Source organism: Cyclopterus lumpus, chromosome 9, assembly GCF_009769545.1.
Source record: "Cyclopterus lumpus isolate fCycLum1 chromosome 9, fCycLum1.pri, whole genome shotgun sequence".
NCBI lineage: Eukaryota > Metazoa > Chordata > Actinopteri > Perciformes > Cyclopteridae > Cyclopterus > Cyclopterus lumpus.
This window is the reverse complement of record NC_046974.1, coordinates 301,298-320,797: the sequence shown is the minus strand read 5'-3', so window position 1 is coordinate 320,797 and position 19,500 is coordinate 301,298. Positions and strand designations below refer to the sequence as shown.

At 45.0% G+C, this 19,500-nt stretch overlaps 3 protein-coding genes across 3 annotated transcripts in view; 1 reads left to right on the top strand and 2 right to left on the bottom strand.

Moving 5' to 3' along the window:
- LOC117736284 (transcription termination factor 1-like) overlaps nt 1-3,680 on the bottom strand; it is a 17,189-nt gene extending 13,509 nt beyond the window's left edge. The window contains exons 1-3 of the mRNA XM_034541508.1: nt 3,614-3,680; nt 1,706-2,208; nt 646-767 (exon numbers count right to left, since the gene is read on the bottom strand). Of these exons, the coding sequence (XP_034397399.1) occupies nt 646-767; nt 1,706-2,184 (601 nt within the window). The 5' untranslated portion in view covers nt 2,185-2,208; nt 3,614-3,680. The remainder of the gene's footprint in view (nt 1-645; nt 768-1,705; nt 2,209-3,613) is intronic.
- LOC117736285 (myosin light chain 1, cardiac muscle-like) overlaps nt 1-19,500 on the top strand; it is a 20,517-nt gene extending 1,017 nt beyond the window's left edge. Inside the window, exon 2 of the mRNA XM_034541509.1 lies at nt 18,624-19,500. Coding sequence (XP_034397400.1) covers nt 18,625-19,218 — 594 coding nt within the window. The 5' untranslated portion in view covers nt 18,624 and the 3' untranslated portion in view covers nt 19,219-19,500. The remainder of the gene's footprint in view (nt 1-18,623) is intronic.
- gpsm1a (G protein signaling modulator 1a) lies at nt 6,740-12,420 on the bottom strand. Its single transcript, XM_034541510.1, has 3 exons — nt 12,192-12,420; nt 11,631-11,828; nt 6,740-7,274 (listed from the first exon to the last, which is right to left on the bottom strand). The coding sequence occupies exons 1-3, from the start codon at nt 12,306-12,308 to the stop codon at nt 7,044-7,046; spliced, it is 546 nt and encodes a 181-aa protein (XP_034397401.1). The 5' UTR covers nt 12,309-12,420; the 3' UTR covers nt 6,740-7,043.

The following is a 19,500-nucleotide window of genomic DNA, read 5'->3' as shown; positions in this document are numbered from 1 at the left end:
AGTATTAGTACCTTGTTGTCTACAGTATTAGTACCTTGACGTCTACAGTATTAGTACCTTGAAGTCTACAGTATTAGTACCTTGTCGTGTACAGTATTAATATCTTGAAGTCTACAGTATTAGTACCTTGTTGTCTACAGTATTAGTACCTTGTCGTCTACAGTATTAATATCTTGAAGTCTACAGTATTAGTACCTTGTCGTCTACAGTATTAATATCTTGACGTCTACAGTATTAGTACCTTGAAGTCTACAGTATTAGTACCTTGTCGTCTACAGTATTAATATCTTGAAGTCTACAGTATTAGTACCTTGTCGTCTACAGTATTAGTACCTTGACGTCTACAGTATTAGTACCTTGAAGTCTACAGTATTAGTACCTTGTCGTCTACAGTATTAGTACCTTGTCGTCTACAGTATTAGTACCTTGTCGTCTACAGTATTAGTACCTTGAAGTCTACAGTATTAGTACCTTGTCGTCTACAGTATTAGTACCTTGTCGTCTACAGTATTAGTACCTTGAAGTCTACAGTATTAGTACCTTGTCGTCTACAGTATTAATATCTTGAAGTCTACAGTACTAGTACCTTGTTGTTAACAGTTGACAACTAAAGCTAATTCCCGTTAGCCTCCCCCATACGAGTACCTTGCTGTTTGAAGTCTTTGAAGCGATGCAGGTCGTATCTCAGCAGTCTTTTGATGTGCTCGACTGATTTCTTCTTGACGTCTGGAATAAACTCCTGCAGCTCCTCCAACATCGCAACATTCCTAACACAGGCAGTACACTGTTTACCAAGAAATACTGCACTCTGATTGGACCAGAATAACACTGCGCTCTGATTGGACCAGAATAACACTGCGCTCTGATTGGACCAGAATAATACTGCGCTCTGATTGGACCAGAATAACACTGCGCTCTGATTGGACCAGAATAACACTGCGCTCTGATTGGACCAGAATAACACTGCGCTCTGATTGGACCAGAATAATACTGCGCTCTGATTGGACCAGAATAACACTGCGCTCTGATTGGACCAGAATAACACTGCGCTCTGATTGGACCAGAATAATACTGCGCTCTGATTGGACCAGAATAACACTGCGCTCTGATTGGACCAGAATAACACTGCACTCTGATTGGACCAGAATAACACTGCGCTCTGATTGGACCAGAATAACACTGCGCTCTGATTGGACCAGAATAATTTAATTAAATTCAGTTTTGTATAGCCCAATATCACAAATTACAAACTCCCCTCAGAGGGCTTTACAATCTGTACACATACGACATCCCTGACCTTTGACCTCACATCCCAAAAATAACATTTGACAGGGAAAAAAGTGAAGAACCCTTCTGTAGAGCAACAGAGGAGGATCCCTCTCCCCGGATGGACAGATGAATAGATGTCATGTGACCAGATGAACAGAGTTACAGAGTTACATAAACACTGGGCTCTGATTTCATGAACTAATATAAAAGATCATCTCACAACATTACAAATGTTTGTAGCAACAAAAGACTTTAACTTATGTTATTGATTGGGATAAAGTGTGAATATTAATGTTGCTATAACTGCGGTTATTACAAGTCACCAAGTGATTTGGGTTAGACCATCTGACGTTACTACGGTTACGACTCATAACAGCCCTTTTCTGTCTTTAGTGATATCTAAATACAACAATATAAAGAGAGGAAGAGAACTCACTGCTCTTCTTCTACAGGTGCTCTTTTACTCTTCTTTCCTCCTTCTGTCGTCTTCATCTTCTCCGTCTCCCGTTTCCTTTTCTTCTTCTTCTTCTTCTCTCCTTCCTGTAAGAATACTTCAACCACACTCGCACCTTTCTTTTTCTTCATTCCACTTTTTTTGGTTGCCGTGTGGTTATGGTCTGTTGTTACCGTGGATATGCCTTCCTTAATCAGCCCGTTCTTGTCTTTCTTCTTCTTCTTTTCAGTCTCTCTGGTTTCTACAGTAACCAGTGTCTCCTTGACCACTTCCTGCTTCTCCTTTCTCTTCTTCTTCTGGCTGCCTGTATCTCCATCGGCAGCAGAGAGAGGAAGACTGACCGCTTCCTCCCTCTGGATCTTCTTCTTCTTCTTGACCCGCTCAGGTGCATCGATGTCGACAGGTAAAGGACTTTTCTCTACTTGTGACCTTCTCTTCTCCTGATGGGAGGGAGGCTTCATGGCAGGAGACGGTGATGTTTGAAGCTGTAAAACAAGAAGCACAGTGAAACCAAAGGTTAGCTTGCAGGGTTTCTGGTCTTTGAGACCAGCTCCGTTCTCTCTCCTCCTGTGAATTCATGTCTCATGAATGCTCATCAATAACTTCTTCTTTGGAGTCTTTGTGCTTTCTCTCCTCACAGGTTTACATGGATCCTGCTTTTATCTGGAACTGCTATTATTATTTTTTGTATGTGCTTAATGAGTTTCACCACTGGGGATTAATAGCATTATATTTATTTATATATATATATATATATGTATATATATATATATATAGTATTTTGTTGTACTGCACTACAGTTCTTCTACGTGAAACGTGTTTGCACAAAACAAGCTCCAAATGTTATGTCGCTTGTGTGTTTTGTTATTTTACCAACTTTATTTCAAAGGCAGTCTTTTTAAAAGACTCTACTGGTCTAGTCCGGTATGTGTAGACCAGAGACTCTACTGGTCTAGTCCGGTATGTGTAGACCAGAGACTCTACTGGTCTAGTCCGGTATGTGTAGACCAGAGACTCTACTGTTCTAGTCCGGTATGTGTAGACCAGAGACTCTACTGGTCTAGTCCGGTATGTGTAGACCAGAGACTCTACTGGTCTAGTCCGGTATGTGTAGACCAGAGACTCTACTGGTCTAGTCCGGTATGTGTAGACCAGAGACTCTACTGGTCTAGTCCGGTATGTGTAGACCAGAGACTCTACTGGTCTAGTCCGGTATGTGTAGACCAGAGACTCTACTGGTCTAGACCGGTATGTGTAGACCAGAGACTCTACTGGTCTAGTCCGGTATGTGTAGACCAGAGACTCTACTGGTCTAGTCCGGTATGTGTAGACCAGAGACTCTACTGGTCTAGACCGGTATGTGTAGACCAGAGACTCTACTGGTCTAGTCCGGTATGTGTAGACCAGAGACTCTACTGGTCTAGTCCGGTATGTGTAGACCAGAGACTCTACTGGTCTAGTCCGGTATGTGTAGACCAGAGACTCTACTGGTCTAGTCCGGTATGTGTAGACCAGAGACTCTACTGGTCTAGTCCGGTATGTGTAGACCAGAGACTCTACTGGTCTAGTCCGGTATGTGTAGACCAGAGACTCTACTGGTCTAGTCCGGTATGTGTAGACCAGAGACTCTACTGGTCTAGTCCGGTATGTGTAGACCAGAGACTCTACGAGAAGGGTTGACATTGAATTGAGGACTTAAACCGCTACGTGATCTCGGAACCACAACAGACGCGTTCGGCCGAAAGTCGCCAGTTAACAGGGCCGCCTGTTAAACCGTAAACCGGGACCAGGCTCGGGTCTCACAGGGAGATCCGGGACCAGAACTAGACCGGGTTTTACAGGGATAACCGGGTCTGAGACGTTCTGAAGTTTATAATTTGAATCACTCACCGTCTAAAACTCCTCTGCGGCTCCACGCGGAAAACTGCTTGTTTACTTCCGGTTTACTATCAGCGCATGCGCAGGTCGTCGTTAAATAGCACGTGGTGAAGAGGTCTCAATCTGACTGAATTTCTGAACCATTTGTCAGCTTCCGTGACGAAATGTAACATTGTGACAAAAGTACTGCAAGTTGGGAGTTTTACAGTGTTTGTACTTTAATGGAGGATGTGTACATGAACATCTGGTTTGACTTTGTACTAGCTTCTTACCTGGAGTTTACCTGGAGGATGGTTCTACCTGGAAGATGGTTCTACCTGGAAGATGGTTCTACCTGGAGGATGGTTCTACCTGGAGGATGGTTTTACCTGGAGGATGGTTCTACCTGGAGGATGGTTTTACCTGGAGTTTACCTGGAGGATGGTTCTACCTGGAGGATGGTTTTACCTGGAGGATGGTTCTACCTGGAGTTTACCTGGAGGATGGTTCTACCTGGAGGATGGTTTTACCTGGAGTTTACCTGGAGGATGGTTCTACCTGGAGGATGGTTTTACCTGGAGGATGGTTTTACCTGGAGGATGGTTCTACCTGGAGGATGGTTCTACCTGGAGGATGGTTCTACCTGGAGGATGGTTTTACCTGGAGTTTACCTGGAGGATGGTTCTACCTGGAGGATGGTTCTACCTGGAGGATGGTTCTACCTGGAGTATGGTTTTACCTGGAGGATGGTTCTACCTGGAGGATGGTTCTACCTGGAGGATGGTTTTACCTGGAGTTTACCTGGAGGATGGTTCTACCTGGAGGATGGGTCTACCTGGAGGATGGTTCTACCTGGAGGATGGTTTTACCTGGAGGATGGTTCTACCTGGAGGATGGTTTTACCTGGAGGATGGTTCTACCTGGAGGATGGTTCTACCTGGAGGATGGTTCTACCTGGAGTATGGTTTTACCTGGAGGATGGTTCTACCTGGAGGATGGTTTTACCTGGAGGATGGTTCTACCTGGAGGATGGTTCTACCTGGAGGATGGTTCTACCTGGAGGATGGTTTTACCTGGATGATGGTTCTACCTGGAGGATGGTTCTACCTGGAGGATGGTTTTACCTGGAGGATGGTTCTACCTGGAGGATGGTTTAACCTGGAGGATGGTTCTACCTGGAGGATGGTTTTACCTGGAGGATGGTTTTACCTGAATCATAGTTTGTACTAGCTTCTTACCTGGAGTTTACCTGGAGGATGGTTCTACCTGGATGATGGTTTTACCTGGAGGATGGTTCTACCTGGATGATGGTTCTACCTGGATGATGGTTTTACCTGGAGGATGGTTCTACCTGGATGATGGTTTTACCTGGAGGATGGTTCTACCTGGATGATGGTTCTACCTGGATGATGGTTTTACCTGGAGGATGGTTCTACCTGGATGATGGTTCTACCTGGATGATGGTTTTACCTGGAGGATGGTTTTACCTGGACCATGGTTTTACCTGGAGAATGGTTTTACCTGGAGGATGGTTCTACCTGGATGATGGTTTAACCTGGAGGATGGTTTTACCTGAATCATAGTTTGTACTAGCTTCTTACCTGGAGTTTACCTGGATGATGGTTCTACCTGGAGGATGTTTTTACCTGGATGATGGTTCTACCTGGATGATGGTTCTACCTGGAGGATGGTTTTACCTGGAGGATGGTTTTACTGGGAGAATGGTTCTACCTGGATGATGGTTTTACCTGGAGAATGGTTTTACCTGGAGGATGGTTCTACCTGGATGATGGTTTTACCTGGACCATGGTTTTACCTGGAGAATGGTTTTACCTGGATGATGGTTCTACCTGGAGGATGGTTTTACCGGGAGAATAGTTCTACCTGGATGATGGTTCTACCTGGATGATGGTTTAACCTGAATCATAGTTTGTACTAGCTTCTTACCTGGAGTTTACCTGGATGATGGTTCTACCTGGATGATGGTTCTACCTGGATGATGGTTGTACCTGGATGATGGTTCTACCTGGATGATGGTTTAACCTGGAGGATGGTTTTACCTGAATCATAGTTTTATCTGGGCCATGTTTTTACCTGGATTATGGTTTTACCTGGATCATGGTTATACCTGGATCATGGTTATACCTTCAACATGGTTTTACCTGAATCATGGTTATCTGTGGTCCATGGTTTTACCTGGATCATGGTTTTACCTGGATCATGGTTTTACCTGTATTTTGGTTTTACCTGGATAGTGGTTTTACGTGGTCCATGGTTTTACCTGGATCATGGTTTTACCTGGACCATGGTTTTACCTGTATTTTGGTTTTACCTGGATCATACATTTACGTGGATTAGTAAATTAAAGTGATTCTCTGGTCATCGTTGGTCAAAATGAAATAAAAACGGAATCTGATGTTTGATAAATAGATTTTAAAAATCCATAACATGCTTCAATACGTTTTCAGATTTCGACTGTTGTTACTACAGTTTAAAAACTCAAACTCTGATTAATTTACATGACAGGAAAGAAGGGTTATGGTTAGAGAACAGGTGCCTAGGACCTAATTCAGGTCTGGCCTTGGTTCAGGTCCATGTTAAGGTTAGAGAACAGGGGCCCAGAACCGAATTCAGGTCTGGCCTTGGTTCAGGTCCAGGTTAAGGTTAGAGAACAGGGGCTCAAGACCTAATTCAGGTCTGGCCTTGGTTCAGGTCCATGTTAAGGTTAGAGAACAGGGGCCCAGAACCGAATTCAGTTCTGGCCTTGGTTCAGGTCCAGGTTAAGGTTAGAGAACAGGGGCTCAAGACCTAATTCAGGTCTGGCCTTGGTTCAGGTCCAGGTGATATCTGGAAGGATTTTCCCCTGTGAAATCCAACCCAACATAAATTGCCTAATAAGAGAAAACTGGTGAATAACACAAATCCTTTAAACTTCTGTGCCGCGTAAGAAGGAATCTGGTCCAGCATGAGGCCCATCGTGTGCATCGTTAAACCAACAAGTTCAAGCATTAGTAAAGATGATTAAAATATCTCAAATGATGCATTTTGTGACATCCATATTTGTCTTCTTTACTGCCGAGGATAACGTGTAATGATGTGAACTGTGCACTCATGAGATAAATAAAAGTCAGAAACACATTCATCCATAGCGTTAACAACAAACTCTAAATGCAACCAGTAACTACTGAGAGACACATAGGAGCCCAAAGCGCTGGTCTCAGGTCAGCCCTTCAGGATGCATTGACTGCAATCAGTTTGGAGTCAGCATGGTTTCCACATCATCACAGTCAGGATTCTGATTTCATTCTGAATCCCGCAGCCAGACTTATTCACAAAAACGTTCAGAATGTCCTGAAGACAAGATCCCTGCTCAGCCACAGCCTGACGATTAGGAACAGTACTTGTAGTCTTTAAGAGCACCAGAAGCTCAGTGGGGCTTTGGTGAACTCTTTCAGACTGCTTCTTATCTCTGATGATGATGAGAATGGGGGGTGCGGCCAGCTGTGTGTGTGTGGATGTGTGCGGCACGGTCGTCCTCAGTGTGTGTCGACAGCAGCGAGGCTCTCTGCTCGTCCATTCTCCTGGACTGAACTCTCTGAATCAAACTGAAGAAATCCTGCTGACCTTCAGGAACTGAAACAACCACATCATCCAGATCAGGAAGAGAGCACCTCTGGTCGTCCATCCTGTCAGACTGGAGACAGACACAGTGAGAGGGAGATGGGGAGGAAGACATTCTTTACAGATGTTTGCAGACATTGTAGTTACTCAACTGCCCACCTGACTCCTGCTCCTGCCTACACACTGCTCCCCTTTTACTCTCAGAAATTCACCTGCCTTTTGTTCCCTCCGTAAGCATTTAGCCAATTAAACCTATGTATGTACATAATACATTCTACATTTAATGCCATCTGCTGGTCCCTCGTCTTACATATTCCTATACCCTGTTGTTATCTGTACCCTGTCTTACATATTCCTCTACCCTGTTGTTATCTGTACCCTGTCTTACATATTCCTCTACCCTGTTCCTACCTGTACCTTGTCTTACATATTCCTCTACCCTGTTCCTACCTGTGCCTTGTCTTACATATTCCTCTACCCTGTTGTTATCTGTACCTTGTCTTACATATTCCTCTACCCTGTTGTTATCTGTACCTTGTCTTACATATTCCTCTACCCTGTTGTTATCTGTGCCTTGTCTTACATATTCCTCTACCCTGTTCCTACCTGTGCCTTGTCTTACATATTCCTCTACCCTGTTGTTATCTGTACCTTGTCTTACATATTCCTCTACCCTGTTCCTACCTGTACCTTGTCTTACATATTCCTCTACCCTGTTCCTACCTGTACCTTGTCTTACATATTCCTCTACCCTGTTCCTACCTGTACCTTGTCTTACATATTCCTCTACCCTGTTCCTACCTGTGCCTTGTCTTACATATTCCTCTACCCTGTTCCTACCTGTGCCTTGTCTTACATATTCCTCTACCCTGTTGTTATCTGTACCTTGTCTTACATATTCCTCTACCCTGTTGTTATCTGTACCCTGTCTTACATATTCCTCTACCCTGTTCCTACCTGTCCCTCGTCTTACATATTCCTATACCCTGTTGTTAACTGTACCTTGTCTTCCATATTCCTCTACCCTGTTGTTATCTGTGCCTTGTCTTACATATTCCTCTACCCTGTTGTTATCTGTGCCGTGTCTTACATATTCCTCTACCCTGTTGTTATCTGTGCCTTGTCTTACATATTCCTCTACCCTGTTCCTACCTGTGCCTTGTCTTACATATTCCTCTACCCTGTTGTTATCTGTGCCTTGTCTTACATATTCCTCTACCCTGTTGTTATCTGTACCTTGTCTTACATATTCCTCTACCCTGTTGTTATCTGTGCCTTGTCTTACATATTCCTCTACCCTGTTGTTATCTGTGCCTTGTCTTACATATTCCTCTACCCTGTTCCTACCTGTGCCTTGTCTTACATATTCCTCTACCCTGTTGTTATCTGTACCCTGTCTTACATATTCTTCTACCCTGTTGTTATCTGTGCCTTGTCTTACATATTCCTCTACCCTGTTGTTATCTGTACCCTGTCTTACATATTCCTCTACCCTGTTGTTATCTGTGCCTTGTCTTACATATTCCTCTACCCTGTTCCTACCTGTACCTTGTCTTACATATTCCTCTACCCTGTTCCTACCTGTACCTTGTCTTACATATTCCTCTACCCTGTTGTTATCTGTACCCTGTCTTACATATTCCTCTACCCTGTTGTTATCTGTGCCTTGTCTTACATATTCCTCTACCCTGTTGTTATCTGTACCTTGTCTTACATATTCCTCTACCCTGTTGTTATCTGTACCCTGTCTTACATATTCCTCTACCCTGTTCCTACCTGTGCCTTGTCTTACATATTCCTCTACCCTGTTGTTATCTGTGCCTTGTCTTACATATTCCTCTACCCTGTTCCTACCTGTGCCTTGTCTTACATATTCCTCTACCCTGTTCCTACCTGTACCTTGTCTTACATATTCCTCTACCCTGTTGTTATCTGTACCCTGTCTTACATATTCCTCTACCCTGTTGTTATCTGTGCCTTGTCTTACATATTCCTCTACCCTGTTGTTATCTGTACCTTGTCTTACATATTCCTCTACCCTGTTGTTATCTGTACCCTGTCTTACATATTCCTCTACCCTGTTCCTACCTGTGCCTTGTCTTACATATTCCTCTACCCTGTTGTTATCTGTACCCTGTCTTACATATTCCTCTACCCTGTTCCTACCTGTGCCTTGTCTTACATATTCCTCTACCCTGTTCCTACCTGTGCCTTGTCTTACATATTCCTCTACCCTGTTGTTATCTGTACCCTGTCTTACATATTCCTCTACCCTGTTGTTATCTGTACCCTGTCTTACATATTCCTCTACCCTGTTGTTATCTGTACCCTGTCTTACATATTCCTCTACCCTGTTCCTACCTGTGCCTTGTCTTACATATTCCTCTACCCTGTTGTTATCTGTGCCTTGTCTTACATATTCCTCTACCCTGTTGTTATCTGTGCCTTGTCTTACATATTCCTCTACCCTGTTGTTATCTGTACCATGTCTTACATATTCCTCTACCCTGTTCCTACCTGTGCCTTGTCTTACATATTCCTCTACCCTGTTGTTATCTGTACCCTGTCTTACATATTCCTCTACCCTGTTGTTATCTGTACCTTGTCTTACATATTCCTCTACCCTGTTGTTATCTGTACCCTGTCTTACATATTCATCTACCCTGTTCCTACCTGTGCCTTGTCTTACATATTCCTCTACCCTGTTGTTATCTGTACCTTGTCTTACATATTCCTCTACCCTGTTGTTATCTGTACCCTGTCTTACATATTCCTCTACCCTGTGGTTATCTGTACCCTGTCTTACATATTCCTCTACCCTGTTGTTATCTGTGCCTTGTCTTACATATTCCTCTACCCTGTGGTTATCTGTACCCTGTCTTACATATTCCTCTACCCTGTTGTTATCTGTACCCTGTCTTACATATTCCTCTACCCTGTTGTTATCTGTGCCTTGTCTTACATATTCCTCTACCCTGTTGTTATCTGTGCCTTGTCTTACATATTCCTCTACCCTGTTCCTACCTGTACCCTGTCTTACATATTCCTCTACCCTGTTCCTACCTGTACCTTGTCTTACATATTCCTCTACCCTGTTCCTACCTGTGCCCTGTCTTACATATTCCTCTACCCTGTTCCTACCTGTACCCTGTCTTACATATTCCTCTACCCTGTTCCTACCTGTGCCTTGTCTTACATATTCCTCTACCCTGTTGTTATCTGTGCCTTGTCTTACATATTCCTCTACCCTGTTGTTATCTGTGCCTTGTCTTACATATTCCTCTACCCTGTTGTTATCTGTACCTTGTCTTACATATTCCTCTACCCTGTTCCTACCTGTGCCTTGTCTTACATATTCCTCTACCCTGTTGTTATCTGTACCTTGTCTTACATATTCCTCTACCCTGTTCCTACCTGTGCCTTGTCTTACATATTCCTCTACCCTGTTGTTATCTGTACCTTGTCTTACATATTCCTCTACCCTGTTCCTACCTGTGCCCTGTCTTACATATTCCTCTACCCTGTTGTTATCTGTGCCTTGTCTTACATATTCCTCTACCCTGTTGTTATCTGTGCCTTGTCTTTCATATTCCTCTACCCTGTTGTTATCTGTGCCCTGTCTTACATATTCCTCTACCCTGTTGTTATCTGTGCCTTGTCTTACATATTCCTCTACCCTGTTGTTATCTGTACCCTGTCTTACATATTCCTCTACCCTGTTGTTATCTGTACCTTGTCTTACATATTCCTCTACCCTGTTGTTATCTGTACCTTGTCTTACATATTCCTCTACCCTGTTGTTATCTGTACCTTGTCTTACATATTCCTCTACCCTGTTGTTATCTGTACCCGGTCTTACATATTCCTCTACCCTGTTCCTACCTGTACCTTGTCTTACATATTCCTCTACCCTGTTGTTATCTGTACCCTGTCTTACATATTTCTCTACCCTGTTCCTACCTGTGCCTTGTCTTACATATTCCTCTACCCTGTTGTTATCTGTGCCTTGTCTTACATATTCCTCTACCCTGTTGTTATCTGTACCCTGTCTTACATATTCCTCTACCCTGTTGTTATCTGTACCCTGTCTTACATATTCCTCTACCCTGTTCCTACCTGTGCCCTGTCTTACATATTCCTCTACCCTGTTGTTATCTGTGCCTTGTCTTACATATTCCTTTACCCTGTTGTTATCTGTGCCTTGTCTTACATATTCCTCTACCCTGTTGTTATCTGTACCTTGTCTTACATATTCCTCTACCCTGTTCCTACCTGTGCCCTGTCTCATATGCAACAATATTTCAGCTCACTTCAATCCCTGAATGTTTTGTATGATAAAGCAAAGACAAACATGAATGTTGTGTCATGACCCTTTCTTCCCTAAAAATACTCTGCTCATATAGAGTATGTCCACACAACCTGCTGATACCTGGTAGTGTATGAGCATGTAGTAAAAGTCCAGACTGGGCAAGGTGGGCTGCTCGGGGCTGCAGGCTCCACAGGAAACAGCTGGTCCTTGGTCAGGCAAAAGGCTAAGGCTTGCTCTCTGGTCCTCCAGTCTCTGACCCTGACACTCCAGTATCAGGTCCAACAAGGCCTCTGGCTCCTCCGGCTGGCTGCTCCTACGCTACAGCAACAACACAGGGACCAGCCATGAGTTATTAAATGTGATTCATATTCTCATAGACAATGAGAACATGAATTCACAGGGCAGATGAGCTTCACATTCAATTGTAACAATCAGGCATGAGCTGAAACTAAAGATTACACTTTGAAGAACCCTTACCAAACATTCAGCACGTCTTCCACCCAAAGAGGCTCAACATTATCTCAGATCCATTTTTACTCTATTCATATTTGGTCATACTAAGTGTAAACACTGTAATTATAATATGTTGGTCTATTTTGCAAATTGGTATTGTTCTTCCTGAGCTTTCTTTAATTTTCTTGCTGAAGGACAGATGGACATGCTGGACAGATTTAAAATTACCTTTCTTCTGGAAGTCATGGCTCTTGTCCTGGAGCTCAGAGTAGAGCCTAGGCTCTGACCTCGGGGCCTGGAGGAGCTGTGGATACCTTCAGGACCAGGACTTGGCACAGCTGTCATTAGACCTCTAAGGGTCCTGAGAGGGGAGGTGGAGGCTGAGGTTCTGGTGCTGTGTGCCGAAGGAAGCACAGGAACCGCACTGGTGTTGCTGGGACTGTAGAGTCCTGGTCTGGTCTCCAGACTGCCATTATGGTGGGGGGATGGTGAGCATTTAGGTGCCTTCCCCCTGATTCTCCCATTCTGATGAGATGGTGAAGACAGGGAGGGAGGAGGTAAACCTGAGAGGTTTTTGTCAGACATGATGGAGCTGCAGAGATGTGGGTGGGACTAAAATCACTGCTGTCATCAGTGGGAAGGGCTAAATCTGGTCAGAAAGAGAAAAGAGCAGGAAGTGAGACATAGACCCACAGAGACGGAGTTACAGATCAAACACCTGCCGTACCTTACGTCACCACCTCTCCTGACTGCGTCCATCGAGGTCGAAGAAAGAAGTGAAGCGGCAAGATCACGTATTCAAGTATCAAACATATTCAAGGACTTTCACTTGAAAGTTCAGATTTAGTCGTCTACTAACCACAATGTTGGTGGTTCAATCCCAGCCTCTGAGCTGCTCTCTGATGCTTCACTGCAGCTATACATGACCACGATAATCAGATCAATCACACGGTTCAATATAATGTTTCCTATATTTCAGAATGTGCATTCAACCATTCACAGCTTGTCAATCCGAGTGAACGTCCAACAAATCAGATCAAATCCAAACTTCTGTCAACGTTTCTGAAAGCGTTGAAGAAAACCAACTGATGAAAGTCCAGGTCTTTTAAAACAGGTCACAACACAAAATACTCACATGAATGGGCTGAAACACTGCTGCTGACCCCTAGTGGCGGCCACAGGAAGCACAGAACATATTCTCCTTCTTCTTCTCCTTCTTCTTCTTCTTCTTCTTCTTCTTCTTCTTCTTCTTCTTCTTCAACTTTTTCTTCTTCTTCTCCTCCTCCTTCTACTTCTTCTTCTTCTCCTTATTTTTTAACTTCTTCTTTTTCTTCAATTTCTTCAATAACTTCTTCTTCTTCTCCTTCTTCGTCTTCTTCTGTTTCTTCTTCTTCTTCTCCCTCGTCTTCTTCTTCTTCTTCTTCTTCAACTCAACTTCTGTTTCTTCTTCTGTTTCTTCTTCTTCACCTTCTTCGTCTTCTTCTTCTTCTTCTTCAACTTCTGTTTCTTCTTCTTCTTCAACTTCTTCTTCTGTTCCTTCTTTTTCCTTCAATTTGTTTCCTTTCAAACTCTTTTCTCGTTTCTGTTTTACTTCTTCACTGTCGTCTCGTTTCTACACGACTGAAGTTTCATCGGCTGGGTGAACCTTTAACACACACAGACACACAAAGACACACACACACACACACACAAAGACACACACACACACACACACACACAAAGACACACACACACACACAGAGCCACACAATGGAAGAGAAAGAGAGGACAAACTCCCCCACTGGGCTTACATCATAGTTGCCATAGCGACCAAAGAGAGGCTTCCAAATCTTGCCTCCTCCCATCCAAAAACACACGCACACGCACACACACACACAAACACACACACACACACACGCACGCACACACACACACACACACACACACACACACACACACACACACATTCCTACATTGTTAAGATCCATTCAGTTGAACCCAGAGACCTCTGCTCTTCTGCTGTGGGCCTCAAACACACACACACACAATCACACAATCAAAGACACACGCACACATAATAATAATAATATATACTTACACTTGCAACATGTTCCTGAAATATAAAAGATGCATATAAACATATATATCGGTGATGTGCATCTGTCTCGTTCCAAGATGGCCGCCAGACCAGTCCTGTGTTTGTGTGTCTGCATGTGAGCTCGGAATTATTAGGATCCGAGCGACTGACAAAGTCAGTCCGAGAGGACCCTATTGACGTCAGTCCGAGAGGACCCTATTGACGTCAGTCCGAGAAGACCCTACTGACGTCAGTCCGAGAGGACCCTATTGACGTCAGTCCGAGAAGACCCTATTGACGTCAGTCCGAGAGGACCCTATTGACGTCAGTCCGAGAGGACCCTATTGACGTCAGTCCGAGAGGACCCTACTGACGTCAGTCCGAGAGGACCCTATTGACGTCAGTCCGAGAGGACCCTATTGACGTCAGTCCGAGAGGACCCTATTGACGTCAGTCCGAGAGGACCCTATTGACGTCAGTCCGAGAGGACCCTATTGACGTCAGTCCGAGAAGACCCTATTGACGTCAGTCCGAGAGGACCCTATTGACGTCAGTCCGAGAAGACCCTATTGACGTCAGTCCGAGAGGACCCTATTGACGTCAGTCCGAGAAGACCCTACTGACGTCAGTCCGAGAGGACCCTATTGACGTCAGTCCGAGAAGACCCTACTGACGTCAGTCCAAGAGGACCCTACTGACGTCAGTCCGAGAAGACCCTATTGACGTCAGTCCGAGAAGACCCTACTGACGTCAGTCCGAGAGGACCCTACTGACGTCAGTCCGAGAAGACCCTATTGACGTCAGTCCGAGAAGACCTTTTTGACGTCAGTCCGAGAGGACCCTATTGACGTCAGTCCGAGAGGACCCTATTGACGTCAGTCCGAGAAGACCCTATTGACGTCAGTCCGAGAGGACCCTACTGACGTCAGTCCGAGAGGACCCTATTGACGTCAGTCCGAGAAGACCCTATTGACGTCAGTCCGAGAAGACCCTATTGACGTCAGTCCGAGAGGACCCTATTGACGTCAGTCCGAGAAGACCCTACTGACGTCAGTCCGAGAGGACCCTATTGACGTCAGTCCGAGAGGACCCTATTGACGTCAGTCCGAGAAGACCCTACTGACGTCAGTCCAAGAGGACCCTACTGACGTCAGTCCGAGAAGACCCTATTGACGTCAGTCCGAGAAGACCCTACTGACGTCAGTCCGAGAGGACCCTACTGACGTCAGTCCGAGAAGACCCTATTGACGTCAGTCCGAGAAGACCTTTTTGACGTCAGTCCGAGAGGACCCTATTGACGTCAGTCCGAGAGGACCCTATTGACGTCAGTCCGAGAAGACCCTATTGACGTCATCCGAGAGGACCCTACTGACGTCAGTCCGAGAGGACCCTATTGACGTCAGTCCGAGAAGACCCTATTGACGTCAGTCCGAGAGGACCCTATTGACGTCAGTCCGAGAGGACCCTATTGACGTCAGTCCGAGAAGACCCTATTGACGTCAGTCCGAGAGGACCCTATTGACGTCAGTCCGAGAACACCCTATTGACGTCAGTCCGAGAAGACCCTACTGACGTCAGTCCGAGAAGACCCTACTGACGTCAGTCCGAGAGGACCCTACTGACGTCAGTCCAAGAGGACCCTATTGACGTCAGTCCGAGAGGACCCTACTGACGTCAGTCCGAGAGGACCCTATTGAGATTGCTTCGTCTACATTGGGAGCATTTCTGGGGTACGTAGACATTTTGAAAACTAACCATATTTGGCACGCTTGTCCGGCTTGGTGAAAATAGCCATCTGATCAAGGAGTCATAGTTCATAGTTGCTCTATAGCGCCTCCTAAAATGTTGACCGGCGACACCCCTCACCCAGAATGTCCGATTGACTTGAACTTTTTTAATTTTTCACACATGTCCATATCCACCTGTTCTACAAAAAAGCCTCTCAGACCCCTAAGGTCCGCCTACTTAGATTTTCCGCCATTTTGTATTTTGTGAAAAACACATAATTGACTTTCTTAACTACATGCTTGGTCCAAATCAACAAAACCTGATATCAATCAAATCATTGAAGCCAGATGACGTAGAATATGTCAACCGTTTATTTATATCTCATTGTGGTAAGGATCTATGGCCCAATGAACATCTTAGGGGCGTGTCTTGTTTTTCAATGCTCATAGCGTCAACACTATTGGGACTAATCACTTTGAAACATTTTGTCTAAGTGCGCATGGCATGCCTTAACTGGCAAAAGAAATCTTGTGCGATTTGAACACTAGGGGGCGCTACAATAATTCGCCGAAGTTGCCAGTTTTTCGCGTTTTTCACTCGTTTTTGGCACTTTTCGCCGTTATACATTTAACGTTATCTACCACAAAAAATTCCGATCGACTTCAATCTTCCTTCCAGGATGATCAGAAGGCCTTGAGCATGATTATTCTGCAAAACATCGCTTTGGCCGCCAGAAATGCTCACAATGTAGACGAAGCAATCTCAATAGGGTGCTCTCGGACTGACGTCAATAGGGTCCTCTCGGACTGACGTCAATAGGGTCCTCTCGGACTGACTTCGTCAGTTGTTCGGACCCTAATAATACATCAAATTTATATAGCGCTTTTCAAAACACACAAAGACTGGAGGTTATGAGGGCATGGAGGAGAACTTCAGGGGAGACAGAGGACAGGGAGGGCCGAAGGCGTGCAATGTTCCTGAGATGAAAGAAGGCAGTTTTGGTGATGTGGTTGTCGTGGGGTACGAAAGAGAGGGTGGGGTTGAGGATGATACCGAGGTTGTCGACCTGGGTGGAGGGGGTGACGATGGAGCCATCAATATCGAGAGAGAAGGTCTGGGCTGAGCGTGTAAGGGAGTTAGGGCCGATGATGAGTATTTCAGATTTATTGCAGTTGAGTTTCAGAAAGTTCTGTTGCATCCATAATTTTATATCATTGAGACGGGTAGTGAGAGTGGAGTGGGTGACTGAGGTGATGGTCTTGGAGGAGACGTAAAGTTGGGTGTCGTCAGCGTAACAGTGGAAGTCAAGACCATGACTACGGATGATTTGTCCAAAGGGAAGGATGTAAATGATGAAGAGGAGGGGACCGAGCGCAGAACCTTGGGGGACACCGTGGGTGACTGAGGATGTACAGTTGTTTATGGCAATGAATTGATGTCGGTCAGAAAGATGAGGTGAACCAGGAAAGGGCAGTGCCAGTTATGCCAAGGGAGAACTAGAGACGTGAAAGGAGGATGGAGTGGTTGATAGTGTCGAAGGCGGCACTGAGGTCAAGGAGGATGAGGACGGTGAGGAAGCCAGAATCAGCAACGAGAAGTATGTCATTTGTGATTTTCAGTAGGGCGGTTTCTGTGCTGTTTTGAACGTAAGCCGGATTGGAAGGGTTCGCAGAGATTATGGAGATTGAGGTGGGACTTGAGTTGTGATGCAACAACTCTCTCAAGGACTTTGGGCAGGAAGGGGAGGTTGGAGATGGGCTGGTAGTTGTTGGGGATGTCAGGGTCAAGACCAGGTTTTAGCACGGGAGTGACAGCAGCGAGTGGGGTGGAGGGTATGAGACCAGAGGACAGTTAGGAGTCGATGACGTTTGTGATGAGAGGGGAGAGTGAGCGGAGGTAGGCCTTGACTAAAGAAGAGGGAAGGGGGTCAAGGGCACAGGTGGAGACTATGGAGGAGAGGTCCATTTCAGGGATTAAATATAATGGTTACATTTTGTAATTTTATTAATGATTATTAATAATAAAGTGTTTCAATATTGATGTGTAATAATATATTAATAGATGGTTGTAATATTTAGAATGATCTTTATGTATTATTTTAAATATTATATTAGAATCCTAATAATAATGAGTATATTATCATGCTATCATATTTTATATATATATATAAAATTATATATTATATAATTATACTGATGTTATATAAAATCTAAATATAATACTAGTATTTATCTAGTTTAATCATATTTTTATTTTAAATTAAAGTAAAACCTTCTAAAGGTTCTCTGTCATCACTGTTATTTAAAGACTGAAGGACACGCAGAGCATTGTGGGTAATCCTGTCCTTATCACAGCAGGGAATGTTAATGGGACAGTTAGTTTCCATATCTGACGACACCGAGGGGGGGGGGGGGGAGGGAGAGAGAGAGAGAGAGAGAGACTAAAATAAAGAGAGACTAAAATAAAGAGAGACTAAAATAAAGAGAGAGCGACACAGAAAGACAGACTAAAATAAAGAGAGAGAGACTAAAATAAAGAGAGACAGACAGACATTACAGCATGTTTAAGGGTTCTTAAACTCCTAATAATCACACATTTTTTGGAAATTCTGTTAAAATGTGTAAACCTAACCCGCTTTGTACTGGTTCAGCCTGGTTCAGGTCCTTATCTTCTGCCAGTTATCTTCTCTTCAAGTGGTCTGACTCCAGACCTGGTTCAGCCTGGTTCAGGTCCTTATCTTCTGCCTGTTATCTTCTCTTTGAGTGTTTCTATTCCAGTTTGTTTCCATCTTTGGCCGGCTTCCCTCTCTCTTGCCTTGATCGCCCCACCTCGGGCAGCTATTAAAACCCCTGCACCTCTGTTGGTCTTCTCTGTAGCATGGCACCGAAGAAAGTGGAACCAAAGAAGACGGAGGTGAAGAAGGTGGAGGCGAAGAAGGAAGAGCCTCCTCCGCCAGCCAAACCTGCAGAGCCGGAGTCCAAACCTCCCGAGGTGGACCTGAAGAGCATTGTGGTGGAGTTCACCCCCGACCAGATGGAAGAGTTCAGAGACGCCTTCACGCTGTTCGACGAGACGCCCGCGGGTGAGATGAAGATCACCTTCGCTCAGTGCGGAGACGTGATGCGGGCACTCGGTCACAACCCCACCAACGACGAGGTGCTGAAGCTGCTGGGGAGGCCGAAGGCGGAGGAGCTGAGCGCCAAGCTGCTGGACTTCGACAGCTTCCTGCCCATGCTGCAGCATGTGGCCCGCTCCAAGGAGCAGGGCACCTTGGAGGACTTTGTGGAGGGCTTGAGGGTGTTTGACAAGGAGGGCAACGGCACAGTGATGGGGGCCGAGCTCCGCCATGTCCTGTCCACGCTGGGGGAAAAGATGACGGAGAATGAGGTGGACCGGCTGATGGTGGGACAAGAGGACGCCAACGGGCTCATCAACTACACAGAGTTCGTCAAACACATCCTGGCCGGGTAGAACCCTCTGCCGGGTTCTTCTGATGGTCTGAGGTTCTGCTTGTCCCTGATGGGCTGATGTTCTGTCTCTCATTGATGGACTTAGGTTCTGTCTCTCATTGATGGACTGAGGTTCTGTCTCTGCCTGATGGTCTGAGGTTCTGATTGTCCCTGATGGGCTGATGTTCTGTCTCTCATTGATGGACTTAGGTTCTGTCTCTCATTGATGGACTGAGGTTCTGTCTCTGCCTGATGGTCTGAGGTTCTGTCTCTCCTTGATGGACTGAGGTTCTGTTGGTCCCTG